This window comes from Mirounga leonina, unplaced genomic scaffold (genome assembly GCF_011800145.1).
Source record: "Mirounga leonina isolate KUSES-001 unplaced genomic scaffold, KU_Mleo_1.0 Mir_175, whole genome shotgun sequence".
Classification (NCBI taxonomy): domain Eukaryota; kingdom Metazoa; phylum Chordata; class Mammalia; order Carnivora; family Phocidae; genus Mirounga; species Mirounga leonina.
The window spans coordinates 23,442,910-23,467,923 of NW_023270453.1; the positions used below are offsets into that span (position 1 = coordinate 23,442,910).

The following is a 25,014-nucleotide window of genomic DNA, read 5'->3' on the forward strand; positions in this document are numbered from 1 at the left end:
AAGCTGGAGCCAGGGTATGGGCTTTAGCCTGGGCTCTAAGGAGGACCCAAAGCCTAGATCCACCCAACACATGTCCTCTGAGGCCAAGAGAGTGCACTGGGGGGAGGGGGAGCAGTCAGAGTAGAACAGTTCTCTCTCCACCCCTAATAAATCATGTATAGACCCAATTCCTGCATTTCTCATTTTTATTTGACAGAAAAAGTTGCTCTTGCTGTACAGATTTTAAAAAAAACCAAAATGCCTTTAAGAAACGTGAAGAAAAGTTGGGGGAGGGGCCACCACCTCACTGGGGGGGCAGTAGGGGCCAACTAATTTCCACTCCTGCCCCTTCCTTCCAGGAACACCTCACACAAAGTTCCCAAGTTCCAAACCACCGCCCCCCAGGAACTCAGGGGTAAAAGGGGGCATCATTGCCTCCCAGGCCCCTTCAACTCAAGACCAGGGTGTCCCCAACTGTATCATCCCCTCCCGCAACTCCCATTCTCATTCCCACCCACCCCAAACCCCCCAAAACGTGAACCAGGAAAAACTCACAGAGATTAACATTTCACAGGAACAAAGAAAAAAGGGGGGGAGGGAAAGGAGAGAACCCTCCCCCAAGATGCTGCCAGGGTTCAAAGGGGGGGGGAGACAAGGACCCCTCCCCATGGCTCTGCTGGGGAAAGGGGACACTCCCTGCAGCTCCAGAACTTGGGGTGTGGTGGACTTCCCCCCAGAAAGATTCAAGGAGACCTGCAACAGAAAAAAGGAATCAGTGCAGAGACCAGCCAGTGCTGGGGCAACTCAGAAGGGGACCAAGCACTGGAGTGTCAGGACAACGCACCTGGAGGAGCGGTGCCGCACAGGGCGGGGGCTAGGCGTCTCCCTCCTGCGCTTGTGGCCTGGGGAGCGACTGTCCCCACGCTGGCCTCTGCGGGAACCCCGCTCACTGCTGCTGCAACGACACAGGACACACATCAGACCACACGCAAGGCAACACCAACCTCTGGCACCTTTGGACCTTTTCAACTCTTCACAGAGCCATGCTGGCCAGGCTGGGCTGGTGATTGACAGGAGGCCCTACCTCTGCTGGTCCCGAGGCGAGGGCTGGGGCGAGGGGCGGCGGCGCTCCGCAGGCGAGTAGCTGAGGGACCGAGAGTCTCGGAGGGAGTCTATTGGCTTCCGGGGGCTACGGGACCTGGGGAGCAGAGTAAGTCCCCATAGCACCAGAATCTTTCAAACCCACCAGCCGGCACTCAGGACCACCCCCCAGGTCCTGACCACCAAACCTCATACCACACAGGGCCAGCCTCAGACCCACCTTTGTCTGCTCACTCACCCATCCGCCCGCACACCATCCACCGAGTGCCCCAACTGGCAGGGCACGGGGTGCAGCGGGGGATGCAAAGATAAAGACAGTCCCTGCCCTTGGAGGGGCTCAGTCTGGTGGTGAAGGGAGGCCCACTTGGCCCCATGTATGGGAAGCAGCCCCACAAGGACCGATGTACAATGGGTCTGGGGACCCGGGGGAAGGGGATGTGGGGCAGGGATGGGGCAGGGTAGTCTTCTCGAAGGTGCTGTTTGAGCGGAGTCTTGCAGAACGAGGAGTTCACCAGGCGGACAAGGGAATTCCAGGCAGAAGGAACAGCATGTCCAAAGGCATGGGGTTCTCCTTAGACTGCAAGGCGCTGGGTATGGCTGGAGCACAGGGCATGTGTGGGGGCGGGCAGGAGAGGAGAACACAGGGCAGGCAAGGCCAGTTGGTGAAGAGCCTCACACGCCATTCCCGCAGAGGTGGGGCTTTATCCTGCAGGCCACAGGGCGTCCCGGAAGGATTTGTGGAGTGGAGGGAAGTAACCAGATGTGCGTTTTAGAAAGATCCCTCTGGCTACGTGTGGAAGAGAATGGCGTGGAGGCAGGGAGACAGGGAAGAGGCTGTGGACAGAGTCGGGAGAAGATGACGGTGGCCAGACCGGAGCCCTGGCAGTAGCAATGGGGAGATTTAAAAGCTTGTATCCCTGGGACCTGGGAGCAGGGAACAGGCTGCATGTCAGGGGCAGGGAGAGGAAGGTACCTAGGACTCCACAACTCTGACTGGAGCACCCACTTGGACGGTGCAGCCCTCTGCCACAACAGGGCACAGCGAAGGCGGTAGGGAGAGCAGAACCCAACTCCTCCCACCTAACCAGACGCCACAGTGCACCTGAGACTCCCAGCAGGGATCTCACACCCAGGGTCTCCCCGCACCCCTTCCGTCTCAAGCAAGGCAGCACTCACCTCCGCTCGCCAGGGGGTGGCTTCTTGGGGCTTGCAGGTTTGGGCAAGGCCTGAGGGCCAGGCTTAGCAGGGGAGGGGGAGGAAGAAGTCGAAGAGGAGGAAGAAGAGGAGGAGGATGAGGAGGAAGAGGAGGAGGAAGAGGAAGAAGAGGAGGAGGAAGAGGAGGAAGAGGAGGAGGAGCTGGAACTGGAGCTACTAGAGCGCCTCTTCCGCTTGGCTGGGGTCGGCTCCTGAGGACGTCCCTCTCGAACAGCCTCCTTTGAGGCTGGGGCGGGGCTGGGTACCCTGTGGGAGAAGCAGAGCGTCACAAGGAGACAAGCTGCCCCAGCCCCAACCCTACCTTCCTTGGCCTGGAGGAACGGCAGTGGGGGAGGGGTGCCGCAGAAAGGCCCTGCGCCCTTTCCAAGCTGAGAGCCAGTGAGCGCATTCTCTGGAGAGCGGTGGCCCGAGCTGACCCAACCTCTGCTAACACAAGCAACAGGCTGGGGCCCGCAGCACAAGGGATCAAGGCTAAACCTCAAGAATGTCCCTGATGGAGGAATAAGGCCCCTGGGCTCAGGTGTGGAAGGCGAGCTGGGTGGTCTCCTTCCACGGAGAGCCACAGTTTGGGGAGGCCCCCATGTGTGCGGGTTGGCTGGGGGAGGGGCCGTCCTGCCTGGAGGCAGGGAGAGGGATGGGATGACCTCTGAAGATCCTTCCAGCCCAGGGAGTTCCTCTTGAGGTCTAACTGCCATCCCTCCTGCTGTAAAATTAAGTCCATTTCCTCTAGTTCTGTCCTCTGTAGAGATGGAAAACTCATCATTATCCTCTAGAGAATGAACCTTTGGAGACTTTTATCTGACCCGCTCCTCCCCCGCCCCAACCCCGCCCCCCCAGCATTCTCTTCTACCCCCAGCTTAAGGGTCAAGGTTCCCGTACCTCCTTCAAAGAGCAGAGAACCTCTGGATACGGCTTTTCCCTCCCCACCACCAACCATCCCCCCAAACCTGCCCCATACAATCAGCTGTAAAAGTCAAGCCCCTCACCTCTTCAGTGCTACCTCAGGTTGGGTAGGAAGGCTAGAGCCCTCTGAGTCGCTAGAACTGGAACCAGAAGAGGAGGAGGAGGAGGAAGACGATGATGATGACGACGAAGAGGAGGAGCTGGAGGAGGAGGAGGAGGAGGAACTCCGCCGCTCCTTTGCCGGCTGCAGGGCGGCCAACGGGGAAGGCTGCTGGGCCCCCGTGGAGGCAGGTGGTTCCCCACCCTCAGGATGGGACATCCCAGGGACAGGGCCAGAGAGCATGCCATTGTGGTCACCAGCAGAGGACGTGGTCTTGGCCACTGTCCCAGAGGAAAGGGACTGAGACCCTACTACAGGGGTGGTCTGGGAAAGCAAAGCTCGGGACTGGTCAGAAAAAGCAGATGGCACAGGGGACCTAGGTCTATCCTGAGCTGGAGGAAGAACACACTGTGAGGGAGCCTGGACCATTCTAGAGGCAGGAGAGGGAGCCCGCTCAGAGGTCATTCTAGACTGGCTCAGGGCAGATGGTGGGGTTCTGGAGCCTGGGCCTCCCGGCGGGGTTCTTGATCTGGCTCTGTCAAGAAGCGGTGGTGAGGTTCTGCCACTAACGCGCTCATAGGCAGAGAGGGGCACCCTGGGGCTGGTAAGGTTTGCACCAGACAAGGCTGGAGCCATTCTAGCACTGGTGAGGCTTGCAGGTGCCAAGGCAGGAGGGGTTCTTGAACTGGCAATATTCACAGGAGCTGTGGCATGTGCAGATCTAGGACCCACCAGGTTTGCAGGGGCTGCGGCCTGGGGTGTTCTGGAGCTGGAGGGATAATTTGCAGCAGTTGGGGGTGTGCCAGAGCCGGTGAGACTCAAAGCTGCCAAAGCAGCTGGGGTTCTGGCTCCTGCTAGGTTCACAGCTGGGGCTGTAGGGGTGCGAGGGTCAGCAAGGTTCACAGCAGAAGGTGCCACTGCTGTTCTGGGGCTGGCCAAGTTCATGGCTGCTGCTGCAGCTGGTGTTCTCGAGTCAGCCAGGTTCACTGCTGTTGGTATGGCAGGTGTCCTGGCACTGGCCAGGTTCATGGCTGCTGCAGAGGCTGCAGGAATCCTACTGGCAAGGCTTGCAGCTGGGGCTGTTCTGAGACTCATGAGAGGCACTGGAGCTGGAACCTGGGACATTCTTGCAGCAAGGCCAGCAGCAGACATGGATGGAGGCGGCCGAGCAGTGCCAAGACTGATGGCTGTCAGGGCAAGTGCAATTCTAGACTGTGCATGATTTTCTGGCACAGATGTTCTTGGGTGATCAGGAATTCGGGGACCTGGACCATCCATCATGGAGCCACCAGCTTGCTGCAGGACAGACATGGGTGTTCTAGAGCTGCCAAGGGGTTCAAGCATTCCAGGTGATCGACAGCGGTCCAGAGGTGTTGGTGACATGCTAGGACGACTGAAGCAGCTCATTCTGGAACTATTGAGTGCTACTGGAGGTGTCCGAGAACCAGAATGATTCCTTGTTGCTGGAGGACTAGCAGAACGTGAACGATCAGAACTACTTCCAGATGCAGAACGCCTTCGGATGGCAGGAGGAGATCTTGTTAAGGACCGTTTGCCCCGAGTTGTTCGCGGAGTACGGGATCTAGAACGGCGGCGGATAGGAAGTGGAGAGCGACTTCGAGAACGTTTGCGTGGCAACAGTGGGGTCCGAGACCTAGAGCGGCGCCGAATAGCTGGAGGTGTTCGGGACCGAGATCGGCGGCGTGTCACTGGAGAGGTTCGAGAGCGGGACCTCCTTCGAGTTACTGGAGATGTGCGAGATCTAGATCTTCTACGGGCGACGGGGGATGTTCTGGATCTCGACCTTCTGCGAGTGATAGGAGAAGTTCTGCTTCGAGATCGCCTCCTGGTTACTGGTGGAGTCCTAGATCTAGACCTTCTTCGGGTCACTGGTGGAGTTCTAGAACGGGAGCGCCGGCGTGTCGGTGTTCTGGACCTTGAACGACGGCGGGTTACCGGTGGTGTTCTAGACCTGGATCGCCTTCGACTCACTGGAGATGCTCTGGATCGAGATCTTCGTCGAGTCACTGATGTCCTGGACCTTGATCGTCTCCGACTGACTGGTGAGGTTCTAGACCTGGACCTACGGCGGCTGACCAGAGGTGTTCTGGACCGGGATCGCCGGTGAGTGGCAGGAGAGGCCCTAGACCTTGAACGTTTCCATGGGGCTGGTGAGGTACGTGAGCGGGACCGCTTCCGACTGGTCGGGGGTGTCCGCGAACGGCCTCTTCGGCGTCGGGAAGAAGTTCGGGAACTCTCCTGCCGGGCGGGAGACCTTGAGTGGTAACCAGAGCCTCCTCTCCGCCGACGAGTGACCCGAGACCTTGACCGGCTCCGCTGTCTTCTCCGAGAGGTTGACTGAGAAGATCCAGACCTATCTCGACGTCTAGTTGTTCTGGTTTTCTCCCTCCTTGAACGGGAACGGGACCTCTGGAGCCCACGGGGCTTTGGTGACGGAGAACGGCCTCTCCTTGAAGTTGTCTTAGCACGTGGGGATGAAGCTGAGCGCCGGCGGCGTGAGGATCTTGACTTTTCAGCTGGCTCTGGGGAAGAGACTGAAGGACTTCTTCGGCGTCTTGGGGGAGTTCTAGAACGGGTTTCCGGTGAGGATGATGCAGAGCGGCTTCTTCGAGAGAGTCTGGCCTTCCTAGTCAGCTCAGGAGAGGATCGAGAGCTGCGACGGCGAGGTGGAGTACGGGACTTGGTCTTGGGCTCCGGTGAGGACCTAGAGCTTCTTCTAGCAGTTCTGGATTTGGGTGGGTGTTCTGGAGACGACTCTGAACTGCTGCTTCCTTCAGGAGAAGGGCCTCTGCCTTTGCTTGATGAACCTGACCTGCTTCGTCTGGGAAGAGCACGAAGGGCAGGAGCCTTGGGTTCAGGAGAGGAATCAGAACCACTCTGTGCCCTGGGTGCTGCTCGTGGCTTATCTTTAACTTCAGGAGATGAGCCAGATCTACTGCGCCGAGGAGAAGGTCGGGATTTGCTCTCGACCTCTGGAGATGAGCCAGAGCGACTCCTTTCTCTAAGCGGTACTCGTGTCTTAGCTTTAGAATCTGGAGAAGAGTCTGATTCACTTCTTTCTTGAGGGGATGCACTTGGTTTCCCATCAAGTTCTTGAGAAGATCCAGATCGACTTCTCTGACCAAGAGGAGTCCTAGCCACAGCCTTCTGTTCAACTGATGATTCTGACCCACTTCTCTCTCTCTGGGGGGTAAGACACTTGTTGTTGAGCTCTGGGGATGATGGTGAACGACTTCTTGGCCTAGGAGTCTGAGGCAAAGCTTTTGGTTCTGGAGAAGAATCACATTCGCTTCTCCCCCTGGATGGTGTTCTAGGTATATCTTTCATTCCAGGAGAGGACCCAGATAAGCTGTGTCTTGAGGGAGTCCCAGACCCATCTCTAAGTCCTGGAGAAGACCCAGACCTGCTTCTCCTCGAAGGGGTTCTGGGTAAGCCATCTTTCAGTTCAGGAGATGCAGAGCTACTTCTTTCCCTTGATGGTGTTCTGGGTACTGCATCAAGTACCGGTGAAGAAATACTCTGATATGAAGACATTCCTGCTTTTCCCACTGCATCTGGGGATAACTCAGAACTACTGCGTCTAGAGGACCTTGTTGATTGTTCCTTCAGATCTACAAATGGATCTGTCTCCAGCTGATTAGGAAAAGATCCATTCAGATCTTCTTTAACTTCAGGAGAAAATCCAGTATTCATTTCTGCAACAGGACCTGAGTTTCTAAATTCTAAAGGTAACCCAAAACTATTCTCCCTTGGGGGAGAATTAGACAGTTCTTTATGTTCTGGAGAAAAATGTGGCCCACTCCAAGTTGAGGCCACTGCAGGGACTTCTACTTCCAAAGAAGTCTGCGACTGGCTTTGGTCAACAGTTAAAGACACAGTGGGTCTTTCTTCTATTTCAGGAGATGATTCAAAGTTACTTCCAGCCACTTCTTTAAGTTCCGGAGACAAATGGGAGGGGACCTGGTTTGAGGATTCTTCAGATTTCTCTACCACCTCCATTAATTCATCATCTTGGCTTGGCTTAGCTAACGCACTTTGGTCTTTTGTATCTGGAGATGATCCAACACCACCACCTCTTTCCCTTGATGGGGTTTTAGGAGTCTCTCTGAGTACTGGTGGGGAATCAGGCTTATCCTGCACTGGAAGAGGACTTGATTTGTCTCTTGGTCTAGGAGATGACACAGTAATATCCTCCTGAAGGAGTAAGCCTGTTCTCTCTTTCGATTCAGAAGGCTCCAATCTACTCTGCCCCAGAAGAGATTTAGAGTCCACTGCAGGATATAGGGTAGAGTCAGACTGAGACTTGCTCTGCTCAGGAGACATTACAGATTTTAGCCTAGGACTGGATAATTCGCTTCTTTCTTGTCTTGCTGGAGATTTGGGTGCCAGCTCAGTGATTGGAGATGAGGACCTGGACCAGCCACCCTTAAGAGGTGTCTGAGATGTGCTCTGCAGAGATGGAGACTCAGAGTGACTCTGTTTCATTTCTGGACTTGAAGCATCAGATCTAGAGTCTGGTGAAGTTTGAGATTGTCCTTTCTGTTGCAAAGAGGAGGTGGCAAAACACAGCTCTCCTGGTGGTGTGCTAGACTTTACTCCTGGACAGAGAGAGAAGAATCCAGAACTTTGTGCTGATGAGTCTCTAGACTTCTCTTGGGAACATGGTGACTTCGATCCACAAATATCGTGTCCCGATGGAGTTTGGGGCTTTACTTTAGGGCATGGAGAAGTAGATCCTGAGTGACTTTGTCTTGGTGGCATTCCAGGTTTCACTTTGGTATCTGGTGAGGAGGACCTAGAATGGCTTTGTCTTTGCAACAGTCTAGATTCCACCTTGGAGCAAGGAGACTCTGATCTGCTTTCCCTTGGAGGTGTTTTGGATGTCACCCTGCTAGGACTTGGAGAAGAGGAGCCAGAACAGCTCTGGATTGGTGACGTTACTGCCTTCACTTTGGGTTGTGGAGACGACGACTCAGATCGGCTCCGTCTTGGAGATGTGCTTGATTTCACTCTAGGAGGGGAGGACCCAGAGCAGCTATGTCTCGAAGGGGTTGTAGATTTCATCTCAGGGTCAGGTGATTCTGAACAGCTCTGCATTTGTGGTGTGGCAGATTGTTCATTTGCCTGGGGACTTGTTACAGACCCTTGCCTTGGTGGCGTTCCAGACTTCGTTTTAGGTTGAGGAGATGAACTGGAACAACTCTGTCTTGATGGTGTTTTAGATTTCTGATTAGAAGGAGGAGAAGAACCAGACCGACTTCGCCTTGGTGGTGTTCTAGATTTAGCTTTTGGTTGGGATGATCCAGAGCGACTGCGCCTTGGTGGTGTCCGAGACTTTTGTTTAGGACACGGAGATGACCCTGAAAGGCTTCGCCGCAGAGACAAGCGAGATTTTGCTTTGGACCGTGGTGAAGAGAGAGACCTGCTCCGCCTTGAAGAAATGCGAGATTTTTTCATTTCTGGGCTTGAGTTGGACCTACTTCTCTGTGACGCTCTGGATTTGTTCTTCCGCTCTGATGATGAACCAGACCTGCCTCTTCTTTGTGGCGTTCTAGAGTGAGATCTTCCCCGTCTAATCACACTTCTACTACGAGATCTTCGTCTTGCAGGTGTCCTAGACCGAGACCGTCCTCGTCTTGTCGGTGTCCTAGACCGAGACCGTCCTCGTCTTGCAGGTGTTCTAGACCGAGATCTCCCTCTTCTGGCCGGGGTTCTAGAGCGTGACCGACCACGTCTGGCTGGGGTTCTAGAGCGTGACCTGCCACTTCTCCTGGCTGGTGATCTGCTACGAGACCTCCGTCGTACTGGTGATCGGGTCCTAGATCTGCGCCTAGCAGGTGTTCTAGAGCGAGACCTGCCCCGCCGGGCTGGTGTTCTAGAGCGAGACCTACGTCTAGTGGGTGTTCTGGATCGTGATCTGCGCCTGGCAGGTGTTCTAGAGCGAGACCTGGCCCGACGGGCTGGCGTCCTAGAACGAGATCTGCCCCTAGTGGCTGGGGATCTAGAGTGTGACCTGCCTCGCCTTGCTGATCTAGACCTGCCTCTTCTCTGGGTATTTCTGCTTCTGGACCAGCCTGGTCGCTGAGGAGACCTAGAGCGGCCACGTCGCTGGGGGCTTCTGGATCGTCCCCACCTCTGTGCAGACCGGGACCTACGCCACTGAGGGGACCGGGACCGAGAATGACCTCTCTTGGTAGGGGTTCGAGACCGAGATCGTCCCCTCTTAGTAGTGGTAGGGCTACGGGACCTCCCCACTCTTCGAGAAGGGGTATGAGAATGTGACTTATCCCGCTTTGCCCGGCCATGTGAGCGACTCTTGGATGTGGGAGAAGAAGAAATTTCTCGGCGGGACCCAGGAGCTGGTGCAGGTTTAGGACTTTCTGGGGAAGAGCTGGCATGTCGAGAAACTTTGGTAGGTTGAGGGGATGGTGGGCAGCTCTCTGAAGAAGACTGGGGTGGTTTCTCAGGAGACTTAGTTAGTGAACGGCCCCGGGGTGGGGAAGCCTCAGATGGGGGGTTCACAGGCTCCTGACTTAACGTAATTGTTGCAAGGGGTTGTGGGGAGCCGCCATGTTGCTCAGCAAGGAGCGGAGTGGGAGCAGGTGGTTCTGGGCCTGTGCTGCTCCTTTCCGGAGAGGGGCTAGGTCGAACTGCAGATCTCTAAGAGCAGGGGAAAAAAGTATGGATAGGAATGTAAGCACCAAAACTTCCCATCACCCGTAAGAGCCCAACACCCTTCCCAATGAAATTTTTCTCTGCACACCCCATTACACCAACTGGTCTCTTTCCTCACCATAGGCCGTCATTAACAAAAAGATTATACAAAAAGTGGAAAAAACACAAAAATATGGACAAGCTATCACTTTAAAACTCTTATTATCCAGGAAAAAACACAATGCAAACAACTAATGCATGGTATTTTGTAACCACCATAACAAAATGCCACGACATTAAAAAAAGGGCACTTTTTTAAAACGGAGAAACAAAGCGGTTTCCCAAAGTGGGAGGCACCTAACTTTACCCTTGAAAAAAATACTGAAAAGAACAAAAGCAAAAATTGGATGACATGATTTATATAAATAAGACTATGATGAACTATACAAAAGAAAAAATAGACCAAGTTATAAAAGCTATAAACATGAGATTTTTGTGATCCAACTTGTAATTTAGAAAAGGAATTCTGGATGACGTGGAAAATGGACAAAAAAGCTAAGAATTTAGCGAAGAGCAATTTATGTAATAGCTGAAACAGGAAAGCATCGTGAATAGGGCTCAATGAGAATAACCACAAGATGAAAAGTACTGAAAAGACAGATATAGTAGTGTTTTCAAATTGCAGGCAGCAACCCAATGGGTTAAAAACCCTTAGCTACACCCAGCATTCAACAAAATAAAAAACTAGACACATTATAAGTACTACGACTAAATATAATTAAAAAAAAAACTTCCCCAAGCTGTACATGAAAGTATAAAATACTGACGTAAAACCTATTAATAAGCAGTCAAGTTTAAAACACATAATTCTAAAGAATTTGCCAATATGAAAAAAACTTGGTAACTAAGAGAAATGCATTAAAAAAACTAAATTCACTTCTTTCAAAACTTCACTTCCCTCCTCTTCAAATACCAGTCCTAACCCTGCAACCCAAAAAACATCCATTAACTCAGTAACATACCTCCTTGTCTTTATCTTTGTCTTCATGAGGACTGCTAGGCTGCTTTGTAGAGGGCTCTGGGCTGCTAGGCTGCCCTATGTTGGTGGTACCTGGTTCCTTAGAAGGTGCATCTCCCTCCCCTCGACGCCCTGAAACAGGGGAAGGACTTCGCCCAGTCAAGGCAGTTGTATGCGTTTTTGCTGCTGCACTTCGAGACCTGAGGAAGGTAATTGAGGGCAGGGAAGAGGAAGAAAATCAGCTCAGGGGAGAACAGAGAACCCCCTCCCCAGCTCCCATCCACCTTTCCTGAATGTACAAACCCTCTTCCAAAAAGCCTTCTCTTACACATACGACTCAAATCACTCACATGAAAATTCAAGTCCAATTCACTTTGGTCCTTTTCTTCCCAACACAGTCCCCAAAAACGTTCTCCCTCTACCCCTTTATTCACCTCCCCCAACCTCCTCCAACCCTCCACCCTGCCCATTCCCTACCCACTTCATTCACAACTCACCTCTGAGCCCACCTCCTTCAGGAAGCCTTCCCCGATTAAGGAAGCCAGGGTAAGGATTCCTTCCTCCCCCAGACACCACGAACAAACCACCACCCCCCCTATTCTGGCAGTCCATATACATCAGAACAAAACAAAAAATAACAAAATAAACAAAAACAAAAACAAAAAAAAAAGAGAAGGGGAAATGTATATGTCTGTCCATCCTGTTGCTTTAGCCTGTCAGCTCCTAGAGGGCAGGGACCGTGTCTTCCGAATGGTCTGTGCAGCGCCTAGCACACCGTGGGCGCTCAATAAATATTAAATTGATTAACCCACAAGTCCCTCTCCCTCCCTTCCTCCTGGACCACCCCTTACCGACTGCGGGAAGTATCAGAAGAGGAAGCAGAATCAGCAGATGTTGAACGGTGGGCCCGACGGCTCTTGGGGGCTGGTGTTGTACTTCGAGACCTGAAGGAAGGCCACCACAACTCAGGGTTCTGTCACACTTGTACTGGATTCTCATCCATCTCTCAACCCTCTACCATCTGTCAAGGACATAACTAATTCTCCCCTATCCCCCCCCCACCAAGTAGTCTTCTTCACCTACTTGTTAAGCAAATTACCCTCCAATCCACACAAAGTCACTCACCGCTTCCGCTTCTTGTCCTTAGATTTACGTTTGCTCTTTGGAGTGGGAGACCTGACGAATAAAAGTAAGATTATTAAAAATAATCATCATTTTAAAATAAAACCAAAAGTAAAATGGAAAGAATCAGAGAATTAACAGTGCAAGAACTAAGAATTGAGCTACATTCCAAGAAACCCCCTAGAGAACAGGCAAGGCCAACCTGGCTCACCATTCCATGTGCCACTATGCCCTTTATGCCCCAAAAAGCTCTTACCTATGCTTCCGTTTTTTGGATTCAGACTCTGACCTGTTAGAGGGGGAGGAGGGGAGAAGAAAAAAACATGAACCAATACCTATGCCTGGACTCCTCAAGCCTCTCCAATCACTCCACATACTCCCCACCTCATACCTGTGCTTCTTCTTCTTAGAGCTCTTCTTCCTCTCTCGTCGAGGAGAGCTGCTCTCTGACCTGCTAAAGATGGGTTCAAAAACAAAGTCATTCTGCTCGGCTCCTTCCCTGACCTTCCCATTTATAATCCACCTCCAAAAGAGGCTTCTTCTAAGTGCAAGGAAAAAAAAAAGTCTAACAGCACCAAGGTCTCAGACTTACTCTCCAAGAGACTTAAGTACCTCTAGCATAAAGCAACAAATCTCAAAATGAAAAAAAAAATCCAATTTAAGATGTTGCTGGTTAGTTCTTAGTTGGCAGAACTGCAGAATCAACCCTTCCCCACTGAAGAAACGTATTCATTCTCGGACTGAAATCTGAAGGGTAACTCCCTCTTCCCTGACAACTCTCACCTGCTTCCAAGAACTATTTTCTTGAGAAAGAAAACGACAGGATTAGTGCTCTGGCTATTAGAGTAACTTTCCAACTAACTTACCGTCCTCTATCTTTCTTCTTTTTTTTCTTTTTTTGCTTTGGGGTGGGTGAGCGAGAACTGCTGGACTCCCGGACAAGACTTGGAGAAAGATGAAAAGATGCAGGATGAGTGCTAAGACAAATTTTAAGACATTTCAACTTCAAAACAAAATCAGAACAGTTTGATAGGAAATAGTCCAAAAAACCCTCACAAGTAACAGAGTACACAGAATCAGGAAAAGAAGCTGACATAGATTCTTGGCCTTGAGTACCTGTAAGGTTTGGGAGGCTCTGGAGCTGGTTGTTTAGCTTCTCGAGCACGACGCTGAGGATCAAAAGAGCTGCCATCCACATAGGAATCACTGATGCCAAAGGCAGCACGGAGTCGCTCATTTTTCTTCTCATTCAGTTCTGCCAACTGGTGAGTCTCAGTTACCCTAGGGGTAAAAAAGGCAAAGGTCAGAAGGAGTTAGCAAAGAACAGAGTCATATTCACACAATTGTAGGCAGCCAAATGGGCCAGGGAAAAGAAGATAAGAGCAGGGAGAATGTACAAGAAGAGAGAATAACAGAAGCAGCTATTTAGCGTCCAAAGCAAATAAGTGATAGTGAAAACACTCACGCTGGCCTCTGTCCTGGGGTCTCTTCCTTGCCCCCAGGGTTCACATCCTTCTCCAGCAACATGAGTCGAAAGGTAGCCACCTTTTCCTGAATTTGCTGTTCCTCGTACCTAAAGAACAAATCCCTTCAGGGTTAAAGTTTGACTAGGCACTTTCCCCAGTCCCGGGTTTACAGTTTCCTCATTCCCAAGAGGATCCCTTCCCTTTCCATGCACACATAAAAACTTTTCAACTCACTGTCCCCCAAAGGGCCTTTCTCTTAAATCTTTCTCATCTTTTCCTGTTATCTTCTCTCCACTTACTATAGCCTCTAGAACAGTGGATTTTAAACATGCTACACTCCAGGGGCCAAAAGAGGAAAGTTAAACAGAGTTCCAGGTGCTCCTCCCCAACTTCAACAACAGGTATTTCCTGAGATTCCGAAAGTACATTGTGTAAGAAGGGTGCCACTGCTGAAGTTTGAAAACCACTGCTCTAAAAGCTCTTCTGCCTGACTGTGCCCCTTTTCCAAAATTTCATTTCCCTACCCAACTCATGATTCCCTCTTATCCAGGTATTATTCCAATTCCTGTTTTCCTGCCTTTGTGTACTTTCCAAAGCCTCAATCCTTCAATCCATTTACTTCCTCTTCTCTACCAATACCACCTGTCAGCTTATACCTTAGCTCTTCTCTTCCCTGGTACCTGCTTTCCCACCTCCCCTTAAAGCACATTTTTGTTTTTCTATGGCTCCCCTCTTTCCCCATGTGCCTCCACCTAAATAATTCAGACTCCCTGAGGCTTCCTCTTGTCACAGACACAGTTTCCTCATCTCCCACCTTGAGCTGTCCCTTAACTCCCTTCCATTTTCTAGCTCCTTTATCTCCTCCCCTCCTACAACTCCTCTCAGGCCTCTTCAACCAGCCCTAAGCTCCCTACATCCCACCTAATTCCCCCAGCTCTGCACTCACTCAGTGCTTGGCTCTCCCCCAGCCCTCCCCTCACCCCTGCTCTTCCATCATCTCCTCCAGCTCGAGGCATCGCAGCTCCACGCGCCGCTTGCGCTCGTGGTCCAGGATGTCAGGATTAGGCCGCTTCACCAGGGCAGCCTCCAGGCGCCGCAGTTCCTCCTCTCCCTTGTAGTCAGGCCGCTCACCCCGGCGGCCCCGCACCAGGGACAGGTTGCGCTGGACGTAGCCGTTGGTGCCGCTGCCCCGGGGCGTCGGCAGCCCGATCCCGTTGTACATGGCCCCGTGCCCGGGGGGGCACCACCGCTCCTGAGGGGGAGCGGGGAAACACGGGTCAGGCCCCTGACCCCAAACTAACCACTTACCACCACCCAAATCCTTGTTCTCCTTCATCTATTTCAACATGAATCTCCACACTAAACCTCCTTTAGCTACTTAATCCTCCTGGTCTCCTAACAAAAACCCTTCCTTATCCTTCCCATACTTTCCATTAAAATCACAGCCCAGCTCTTACAACCTTTCCCCCCAAAGTGCAAGAGCTATTTCCATTTCTGTTTGCACCTAGATGTTCTTTTCCACCCTAAGAAAACAAGAAACCCGTTTCTCTCTAATTTCTCCACACTGCCTCTTTATTCTCCCTTGGCCCCAATAAGCACAAGTGTTGTCTCCACCAACTAATCTAATTCCTAACATCTGGTAACCTACTGAGGCCTCCAAACAGCGCACAACCACCACCACAGATCTGTGGCCACTAAGGCCCACAATACAAGTTCAAAGATTCTTCTAAGAACTGACCTGAGAACTTCAGACTACACTGTTATGAAAACAAAACAGACTAAACAACCCCTACGTATTTGAACAGGTGGACTGATTGGTTCCTGACATAAGCCAAGTGTCCTGTACACCCTCACATTCAAGAATAAAGGCCAGTAAGCGTATCAGAAACACAGAACCTTGGATGTAGAATCCTCTTGTATTTTACCTCCCAGAGGTAAGAGACCATTTCCTGGATTCCAATTATCAATAAGTTCCTATCAACTACCTCACCTGGTATCTTATTCCTTTAATTTCCTTCCCATTGGATTTCTTACATGATTTGCAGCTCACCCGAGTCTCATTAGTTCCTCTTTAACATCACCTGTTTTCAACTCAATGCTCTGAATACATCAAATCAGCCTCCTCTGCTCCAACTGTTCCCATACCCTCTACATTCCTTGCCCTAAACTTACTCAGAAGCCCCCTCTTTATACCCCCCATTCACTAACATCAGTCAGCTTTCCCTATCAATACCCTGTATCTCACTTCCTAGAGTTTCTCTTCGAGGCCTGCCTTATCCCTCTCATCTTATCTCCGTGCGTTCTACCAAGTTCTATCCTCTCAACCTGTCCCTACCCCAGCATGGCTCTGAAGAGCCCTCAAGCTCCCATTCTTCTGGTTAGATTTCTTAGCTACGCATACTCTATTCCTTTTCCCTATTATATGCACTTTATTTCTTCCCCCATCTCATCCTGTCGAAGACAGCTTCACAAAGCATAAATGAGGGAAAACTACCCCCAGACAAAACCCAAGAAACAAGTGGAGAGATTAATAGATAAAACTGAATAAAAAGAAATGCTATCTTTTTAAAATTCCAGAATAAAAAAACAGCACACAAATACCTGGAAGAATGTACTAAAACAAACAACAACAAAAATAAGTATGGGAAGACAGTGAATGGAAGGAAAATTGCCCAATTCCAGAACTGCTTGTACCTCTATCCCCAAACTCTAAAGGCTGGATCCTTGCCCAATCCCAGTAGCACTCAAGAGGGCTGAAAACAAAAAGAAAACAACACTAAGGTAAAGGAATAACAAATGAGGCTAAATCTAGGAAAAGTAGAAATGCACATTCAAAAAAAAGAAAAATCTCTTTACAGCACAAGAAATCAGTTTCTCTATCTTCCAACCTTCACTTTTGTTTTCTCAAATACCAACCCTCCCCACTCTAAACCTAGGTCCTTCTTTGCCTCTCTAAACCCCACCTAATTTCTGCCTCCCTTACAGAATGCTTCTCACATACAATTAATTCTTTAGCTTAACCATTCACCCACACTTCCATACCACCTCACACAAAAATCCTCCCACTCCCTTAGGAGGGAAAACCAATAGCTAAGGAAAGGGTTTTAAAACACAACGAATTGTAGAACTTTTAGGGAACAAGCCCCCCCCCCCCCGCCCCGGGGCAAAACAGCCCTCAAAACACTAAAAGGAAAGACCAAAGAGGAACACCAACACACAGAAAAATCATCAAAACCAGGTAACTTAAACAGGCATTCTTAACTGGGGTCCACAAACTGTGAGCACTCAACCTACCCAAGCTAAAGTCAAAGAATAAATATAAGCTGCAAAGCAAGACAACAGAATTTTTGCTGGAAAATTTAATCACGACGCCAAACAAAGAGATATAAGGCAATCTGGAAATTCAATACTGAGATAAGAAAAGGAACGCGCCAAAAACGAGGTGGGTATGCAGGAAAATGGACATAGGTAAGCGCAGTAAGGGGGCATTTTGGTAGCTGGGCGGACACCATGGAACCCCCCAAATTTTAAATAGTTCCAAGACAAAACCTAAAGCCACACACTTAAAAGACAACGAGACGCTCTTTTTGAGTTTTTGGTCCAGACGACATCTTAGATAAGCGTGAGTGGAAACGAAGGTTCATAAGGGTTGGGTGCCAAATAATCCCTGAGTCGGCGCCCAGCGTTTTCTTCCCAAGGAAGGGCTCCAACGGCCTCCCCAGCTTTAACACAACTTTTGAAAGACAACGAGTAAGTGGAAAACTAAAAACACACTTATGAAAAAGAAAAGTACACGGTCTGCCTTTACGTACCTGAGCTGAACACGTCTTTCAAAAAAAAAAAGAAAAAAAGAAAACCAAGGTTTGGAGCTCTCCTCTCCCCACCGCTTCGAGACCGACAGTAACGAGTCTGAAGGGCCCCAATATGCGCGGCACCCAGTCCCAGGCCTCCCTGCAGCGGCGGCGCCGCCAAGGCCTATTTTCGGCCTTGAGGCATGGGGGAGGGGGCTGCGTGGCGCCCAGGAGTCTGGGAGGCTCCGCGCCGGACCGCAGGCCCGCGGGAGGAACTGGGAAGCCGGAGGCCGGAGAGGTTCGAAGAAAGAGATCCGGGAGCAGGCCCCCGCCGCCGCCGCCTCCCCGCCGAGAAAATGTCGGAAGGGGCAGCCGCGGGAGGGCCTCCTCGGCCGCACGCGTGGGGGAGGCGAAATGCCGAGGCGAACGCTTCCCGTCCTCGTCGCGAGCGCGCGCGAGCCCGAGAGCAGTCGGCGGCGCGAGCCGTTGCCATGGGGGAGGGGAAGGGCAGTAAAAGCCCGCGCGCGACAGGAACCGAAGGAAGGCGGGGGGTGGGGGGGGGAGGCAGGCGAGCGAGGGCGTCCGCGTGAGCTAGGGGCGGCGAGCGCGCGTGCGCGCGGCGGCCTGGACCGTTCTCCGCGCGCTTTGGCCTCGCGCCGGGGGCCGCCGCCCCTCCCCCACCCGGCTCGCGCGCTCCCTCACCCTCTCACCCGCCGCCGCCGCCTCCACCCGCCGCCTCCGAGGGGGAGAGGTGCTGCCGCCGCTGCTATTCAAGCTCCCGAGTCCCTCGGGGCCTGGAACTGCCGCCTCGCTTCGCCGGTCTGCCCGCCTCAGCCGACACCGACGCCTCCTCGCTTCCTCAAGGGCCGCAGCGGGCTCCCGACTGCGCCACTCGCACCCCGCCTGGGCCGCGCTGCACGTCAGCACGACCAACTAAGTGCGTCAGCACGCACCCGCGCGCGTCGCAGGGCCCGCCGGGAACCGTAGTACGCCCTGCGGCGTTGTGCGCAGGCGCGGAAGCTACATCGGGAACTGTAGTTTCTTAAGACCCGAGGGAGGGTCAACACCGTTGCCAGTGAACTACGAGTCCCTTCGGCCAGTGCGAAGAAGGGCGGGTGAGCGGACCGGAGCGGGCCACGTATTCCACAGGGTTTCCGCTGGGAGGGGGCGGGGCCCAGGGCCCAGGGCCACTTCGAGGGATGCTAGCGCGCTCCCCGCCCTCCCACTTTCGACCCAGAGCACTCTGGGAGTTGTAGGTCCTGCGTGCCGCGGAACCCGTATGTGGCTTCTGCCGGGGACACGGCCGCCATTTTGTCTCCCCATGTTTGGAATTGATGGTCCGAGTCTAGCGACAGAGCTGCTTCTCTGTGATCATGGGCCCTTCGGGGTGTGCCTCCCGCCGCTTCACCCCCGGCCTTCCGCACCCGGGAGAAGCCCCGCAGACTCCAAGCGGCGGGCACGCTCCTAACTTAAGAGGCCGGGTTCAGGCCCAGGGCCTGAGGCGAGGGCTACACTAGCTGGCCGACGTGTTGGCAGCTTCCACGCTGCAGACGGTGCTGAACCGGGCTGGCTGCCCTTGGGGATGATTTTCGTACTAGTATTGCGGGTAAGGCGGCCGGGCGGCGACGCCATGTTCTACAGAACCCGGGACGGGCTCAACGTGGCAGGGCAGAAACGTCACAAACACCCTTAATTTTTCACCATCATGCAGAGTGTCTCCCGTGACCATTTTAATAACTATTTTTTAAGCCGGAGAACTAGCTGTGCTGTCTCGAAACAGAGCTGAAAGCAGCTGGGCACAGAGCCTGCCGCCGGCCAGCCGACCTTGGGCTCGCCCTTGGCGGTACCGGTCATCTCGGGGTTCTGGCACCTTCACCGGGACCCAGTGGGCGAAAGTCCCAGAATCCGGCGGCCGTGCCTTTGAGTTTGGGGCTCTGTATTGGCTATTAGCAAATTTCCTTTTTAATCTGCCGGCTCTCGGGAGCTGGAACTGGAAGGCCCGCTGGTTCGTGTGGGAACACTGGCCCGCTGGCCGCGCCCGGGGCCTTGTTGAAACCCTGCCTCCTGGAACCTGGGCACCTGCGGATCCCGCTTCCGTGAGCGGAACCCTTCGAGTGGCCCAGGAGACCCTGTTGAAGCCTAGTCGTTCTGCACCCGAGCTGGTGGTTTCTTAAAACCCACCTTGTCCTGTGAGATCCTCTTACCAATGATGATCCTTCCCTGTATTTACCCAACGTTTTGTGCTGAATTCAGTATGTGAATCAGCACATTTGATTTGATCTCGTGACAATCTCATGGATGAGTGTTCACTCTTTTTTATGGGGAGAACAGCGAATTCCCTTACATATCCACAGTCCAGTTTTCAGTATCAGGAAAATAAGACTGAATACAATAATCTGCAGACCTTATTGAAGTGTCAGTTGCTCCAATAAATCCTTCATAGTAAAAAATTCAAAATCGTGCATCCATTGCATTCAGTTATGTCTTTTTTGGACGCCTTTAATCTGGAACAGTTCATAATTCTTTGCAATTCATGACATTGCCAGTTTTGGAGAATATGGGCCATTTATTTTGTAGAATGTCCCTCAAGTTGGGTCTGTCTGATGTTTCATCCTGTTTAGATTCAGGTTCCACACTTTGGGCAGGAGAGATCACGGAAGTGATTGTGTTCACTGCATAACATGAAGAGGTACATACTTTCCAGAGTTTGTGTGTTTATGAAGGGTGGTCAGTGTGGTTTCTCTGCTGTACAGTTAGAGTTACTGTGGCATCATTACTTCTTGGAGAACAGAGCTGGGAAATGGATGGCATGTGTACATCCAAGAGTTTACACTGTCTAATTCCAACCCAATCCTGCAGGGTTCATTCTTTCTTCTCCCACTCAGTATTTGTAACTCCGTTTTCCAACCCGGAGGTACTTGGTTTCTTTTATTTATGTGCTCAATTTGCTAGAATTCCAAAAAGTAGCTTCAGAATGTTTCATCTATATGGGGGGGGGGGGGGGGGGGGGGGGGTAGGGTGAAGCCTACCAAATCCAATTGGAATTAAATATTTGTTTAGAGTTCTTTTTGTCTTTAGGCTGGGGGCATATGCCCTAAATACTATATTTAAAAGTTACTTGAGTTACTGCTTTTATTTTTTCTCACCTTTGAGTGTGTTTATGTTACTCCCTTGAAAGAATGCTTTGGGGCGCCTGGGTGGCTCAGTCGTTAAGCAACTGCCTTCGGCTCAGGTCATGGTCCCAGGGTCCAGGGATCGAGTCCCACATCGGGCTCCCTGCTCCACGGGAAGCCTGCTTCTCCCTCTCCCACTCCCCCTGCTTGTGTTCCCTCTCTCACTGTGTCTCTCTCTGTCAAATAAATAAAATCTTTAAAAAAAAAAAAAAAAGAATGCTTTGGTTCATTTGATTCTGTTTCTATTAAATTTGGGGATTTGGGGGGCACCTGGGTGGCTCAGTCGTTAGGCGTCTGCCTTCAGCTCAGGTCGTAGTCCCAGGGTCCTGGGATCGAGCCCTGCATCAGGCTCCCTGCTCCGCAGGAGGCCTGCTTCTCCCTCTTCCACTCCCCCTGCTTGTGTTCCCTCTCTCGCTCTCTCTCTGTCAAATAAATAAAATCTTTAAAATAAATAAATAAATGAATGAATGAATAAATTTGGGGATTTTTTTCTCCCATCCTTGGAAGATTTTATTTTATTTTTTCAAATATGTAAAACAATAACATAGTTCCAAAAGTCAGGTCTGCACGAAAAGGTCTATTCAGAGAAATGGCTTCTCCCTCATTCCCTCTCTCTGTTCAATTCCTGCCAACTACCTTCTAAAATCAATCTCAGTCCTCTCTGGGTTTTCTTTCCTAGGTTTCTCTATACTCAAGTGAGGAGGCAAATGTTTATTTTCTTAATTCCCCTTCTTTTGAACACAAAGGTAGCACGTTATAGATACTCCTTCACACTTCCCTTTTTACACTTAGCAACAGAGTCTAGAAATCATTCCACATCAGTTCAGAGATGTGTGGATGGACTTTTCATTCAACCACTCTTCTATGTATGAACATCTAAATTGTTTCCAATATTTTATAATCACCAACCAAGCTGCCATGAGTAACCAGGTCAGAGGCATTTTCATATTGTTGAGGGTGTACCTTTAAGGTAAACTAGAATTACGATTGCTAAGACAAGTAGGGCGCCTGGGTGGCTCAGTGGGTTGGGCATGCCACTCTTGATTTTGGCTCAGTTCCTGATCTCAGGGTCATGCCCCTGGGCAGGCTCCCCCCAACACACACCAGCAGGGAGTCTGCTTCTCTCCCTGTCCCTCTGCCCACCTCCTGCCCACACACGCAGTCTCTCTCTCTCCCTCTCTCACTCGGCCAGTGTGAGGAACAGCAGGCGAGTGGACCTGTGTGGTAAAATAAATAAATATATCTTAAAAAAAAAAAAGAAAAAAAGGTAAAGACACATAGATTCCTCCCAGAAGCAAAATATGAGAAGGCCTGCTCTCCCACAGCCTTGCCAACAAAATGGGTTGCTGTACTTTCCAATTTCTGCTAAGCTGATGTGAGAAACGGTATTTTAATGTAGTGGTAAAATGTACATAATATAAAATATACCATTTTAACCATTAGTGTCCAGTTCAGTAGCTTTAAGTCTACTCACAGTGTTTTGCAGCCATCACCACCATCCGTTTCTAGAACTTTTTCATCATCTGAACTGAAGCGCTGTCCCTGTTAACAATAACTCCTTTCTTCCTCCTTCCCCCAGCCCCAGTAACCTCTATTCTATTTTCTGTCCCTATAAATATGCCTGTTCTAGGTACCCCATGCATGGAATCACACAATATTTCTCCTTTTGTGTCTGGCTTATTGCACTTAGCATCATGTTTTCAAGGTTTATCCACGTTGTAGCAGGTGTCTGAATCTCATTCTTTTTCATGGCCAAACGTATTCCATTGAGTGGGTAGACCACACTGTATTCATCCATTCATTCATTGACGGACATTTGGGTTTCCACACTTTGTCTATTGTGAATAATGCTGCTATGAATGTTGGTATACAACTTTTTGTGTGCACATATGTTTTTATTTCTCAGATGTGCACCTAGGATTAGGTGACCCAGCAATACCCATTTAAGCTTTTTGAGGAACTGCCACACTGTTTTCCACTGGGGCTGCACCATTTCCCATCCCCACGAGCAGTGGACAAAGGAGGGTTCCAATGTTGCACATCCTCACCAACACTTGTTATCTGCCTTTTTGATTCCAGCCATGCTAGTGGGTGTGAAGTGCTATGTCATTGTAGCTTTGATTTGCGTTTCTCTGAGGACTCAGAGCCTCTTCTCATGTGCTTTTTGTTCATTTGAATATCTTCCTTGGAGAAATGTCCAAGTCCTTTGTTCATTTTTTTTAAATTGGTTTTTTGGTTTTTGTTTTGGTTTGGTTTGGTTTTGGTTTTGGTTTTGCTATTTGGTTACAAAACTTCTTTATATACTATGGGTATTAATTCCTTATCAGATTTCTGATCTGTGACTATTTCCTCCCATGTTGTGGATTGTTTCTCCTGTTTTGCTAGTATCCTTTCGTGCACAAAGGTTTTTAATTTTAATGGAGCCCGATGAGGGAAGACCTGCCACAGGCCGCCGGGACAGCCTCCTCTGCCGCAAACAGCAGGCTTTGCGCAGCACGCCCTGGCCCAGGTCAGTACTGTCCCCTCGCCACTCCTTCTTTCTTGGAATGGACGTTCTCTAAGATTTGGGAGTTTCCACAGCTTTAAAAACAGTAATTTCGGGCGCCTGGGTGGCTCAGTTGGTTAAGCAACTGCCTTCGGCTCAGGTCATGATCCTGGAGTCCCGGGATCGAGTCCTGCATCGGGCTCTCTGCTCGGCGGAGAGCCTGCTTCTCCCTCTGACCCTCCCCCCTCTCATGTGCTCTCTCTCTCTCTCTCTCTCTCTCTCGCATTCTCTCTGTCTCAAATAAATAAAAATCTTAAAAAAATAAAAATAAAAACAGTAATTTGGGGCACCTGGGTGGCTCAGTAGGTTGAGCGTCTGGCTCTTGGTTCCAGTTCAGGTTGTGATCTTGGGGTCCTGGGGTTGAGCCTTGCATGGATGTCCATGCTCAGCTGGGGAGTCTGCTAGAGGATTCTTTCTCTTCCTTTCCCTCTGCCCCTCCCCCTGCTCAAATGCACACACACACGCTCTCTCAAATAAATCTTTAAAAAAAATTTAAAATTTAAAAATTTAAAAAATCAAAGCAATAACTTTAGGGGCGCCTGGCTGGCTCAGTTGGAAGAGCATGAACCTCTTGATCTCCAGGTAGTGAGTTTGAGTCCCATGTTGGGTAGAGAGATTACTAAAAAATATAAACTTAAACAAAATGAAATAAAAGCAGTAACTTTATTTTCTTCGGATTGTTTTATGAAAATTCAGGTGAATTATAACTACCAGGCTTGGCACTTTTGTATTTAAAAATACTGGGGAAAAATCGGGGCGCCTGGGTGGCTCAGTCGTTGAGCGTCTGCCTTCGGCTCAGGTCATGATTCCAGGTCCTGGGATCGAGCCCCGCATTGGGCTCCCCGCTCCCACTCCCACTGCTGTGTTCCCTCTCTCGCTGTATCTCTCTCTGTCAAAATAAATAAAATCTTAAAAAAAAAAAATACTGGGGAAAAAACAAGAAACGCTGAAAGGTAAAAGATCAACCAAATCCCATCACTTAAAAATTATTATTATTTTTTAAGATTTTATTTATTTACTTGAGAGAGAGAGGAGAGACAGTGAGAGAGTACAAGTGGGGAGGAGAGGGAGAAGCGGGCTCCCCGCAGAGCAAGGAGCTCGACGTGGGGCTCGATCCCAGGACCCTGGAATCCTGACCCGAGCTGAAGACAGACGCTTAACTGACTGAGCCACCCAGGTGCCCCCATCACTTAAAAATAAAATCCAGGGCACCTGGGTGGCTCTGTCGTTAAGCGTCTGCCTTTGGCTCAGGTCATGAGCAACATCTTAGCCCCACATTGCAGAGCCCCCAGTGCCATGAGGGAGCTGCTTGCTGGGGGAGCCGCAGAGTCGCCTGCAGACTGAAGGTACAGCTGAGACAGGCTTGCAAGTACAGTGTTGGCACAATTTCTAATACAAAAAGATGGGGAAAACCTAAGTGCTTCTGTAGAGTCAGCCCTGACACTTGGGTTTGGTTTGGTAATGCAGGTGCCTAACTTAAGCTTTGATTGCCACAGCATCCATTTCAAAGTGGCATCCCTTGGGGAAAAAAAAAAAAGCTGGTTATTTCAAACACATTTCCAGCTGCACTAATGAGCCAGGCCACCTCCCCCAACCAAGGTTCCTTTATCTTAGAGAGTTTGGTTGATCTCAATAACTGACCACTTGGGCCACTTGTCCATCCCCCTTACCCCCCAGCTGTAAATTCCTGCTCTTACGTTTTAAATTCAGCAATAAGTGAGTTTGTGAAACCCTAGGCCTGCACCCTGGACCCCAACAAAAGCAGAACCCCGAGCCTGTGAGCCTACCCTTCCGAGCTTGGGCTCCCCCCCCCACCCAGAGACCTCACTGCGTGACCCCAGGTGTGTTATATAATTTCCTCGTCCTGAAGTAATAAGCCTTTTTTTCCCCCACAGGTTCCTGATGGTTATTGCTGAAGGTCATCTT

General features: G+C 50.7%; 1 protein-coding gene across 11 annotated transcripts; it reads right to left on the reverse strand.

Annotated features, from left to right (window-relative positions):
- Positions 1 to 171: 171 nt before the first annotated feature.
- On the reverse strand, positions 172 to 18,275 carry SRRM2 (serine/arginine repetitive matrix 2). Of its 11 annotated transcripts, none has more exons than XM_035022030.1 (16): positions 18,081 to 18,267; positions 16,274 to 16,332; positions 14,560 to 14,831; positions 13,579 to 13,686; positions 13,230 to 13,394; positions 12,980 to 13,057; positions 12,505 to 12,567; positions 12,370 to 12,402; positions 12,117 to 12,167; positions 11,843 to 11,935; positions 10,996 to 11,191; positions 3,282 to 9,979; positions 2,257 to 2,541; positions 1,064 to 1,177; positions 824 to 934; positions 172 to 732 (listed from the first exon to the last, which is right to left on the reverse strand). In XM_035022030.1, exons 3-16 carry the CDS (start codon positions 14,799 to 14,801, stop codon positions 723 to 725), a joined length of 8,247 nt encoding a protein of 2,748 aa, XP_034877921.1. In that variant the 5' UTR covers positions 14,802 to 14,831; positions 16,274 to 16,332; positions 18,081 to 18,267; the 3' UTR covers positions 172 to 722. The 11 variants fall into 11 exon arrangements, with proteins under 11 accessions (XP_034877921.1, XP_034877920.1, XP_034877919.1 ...); XM_035022029.1 differs by lacking the exon at positions 18,081 to 18,267 and adding an exon at positions 17,392 to 17,926; XM_035022028.1 differs by lacking the exon at positions 16,274 to 16,332 and having other exon boundaries at positions 18,081 to 18,275.
- Positions 18,276 to 25,014: the final 6,739 nt, after the last annotated feature.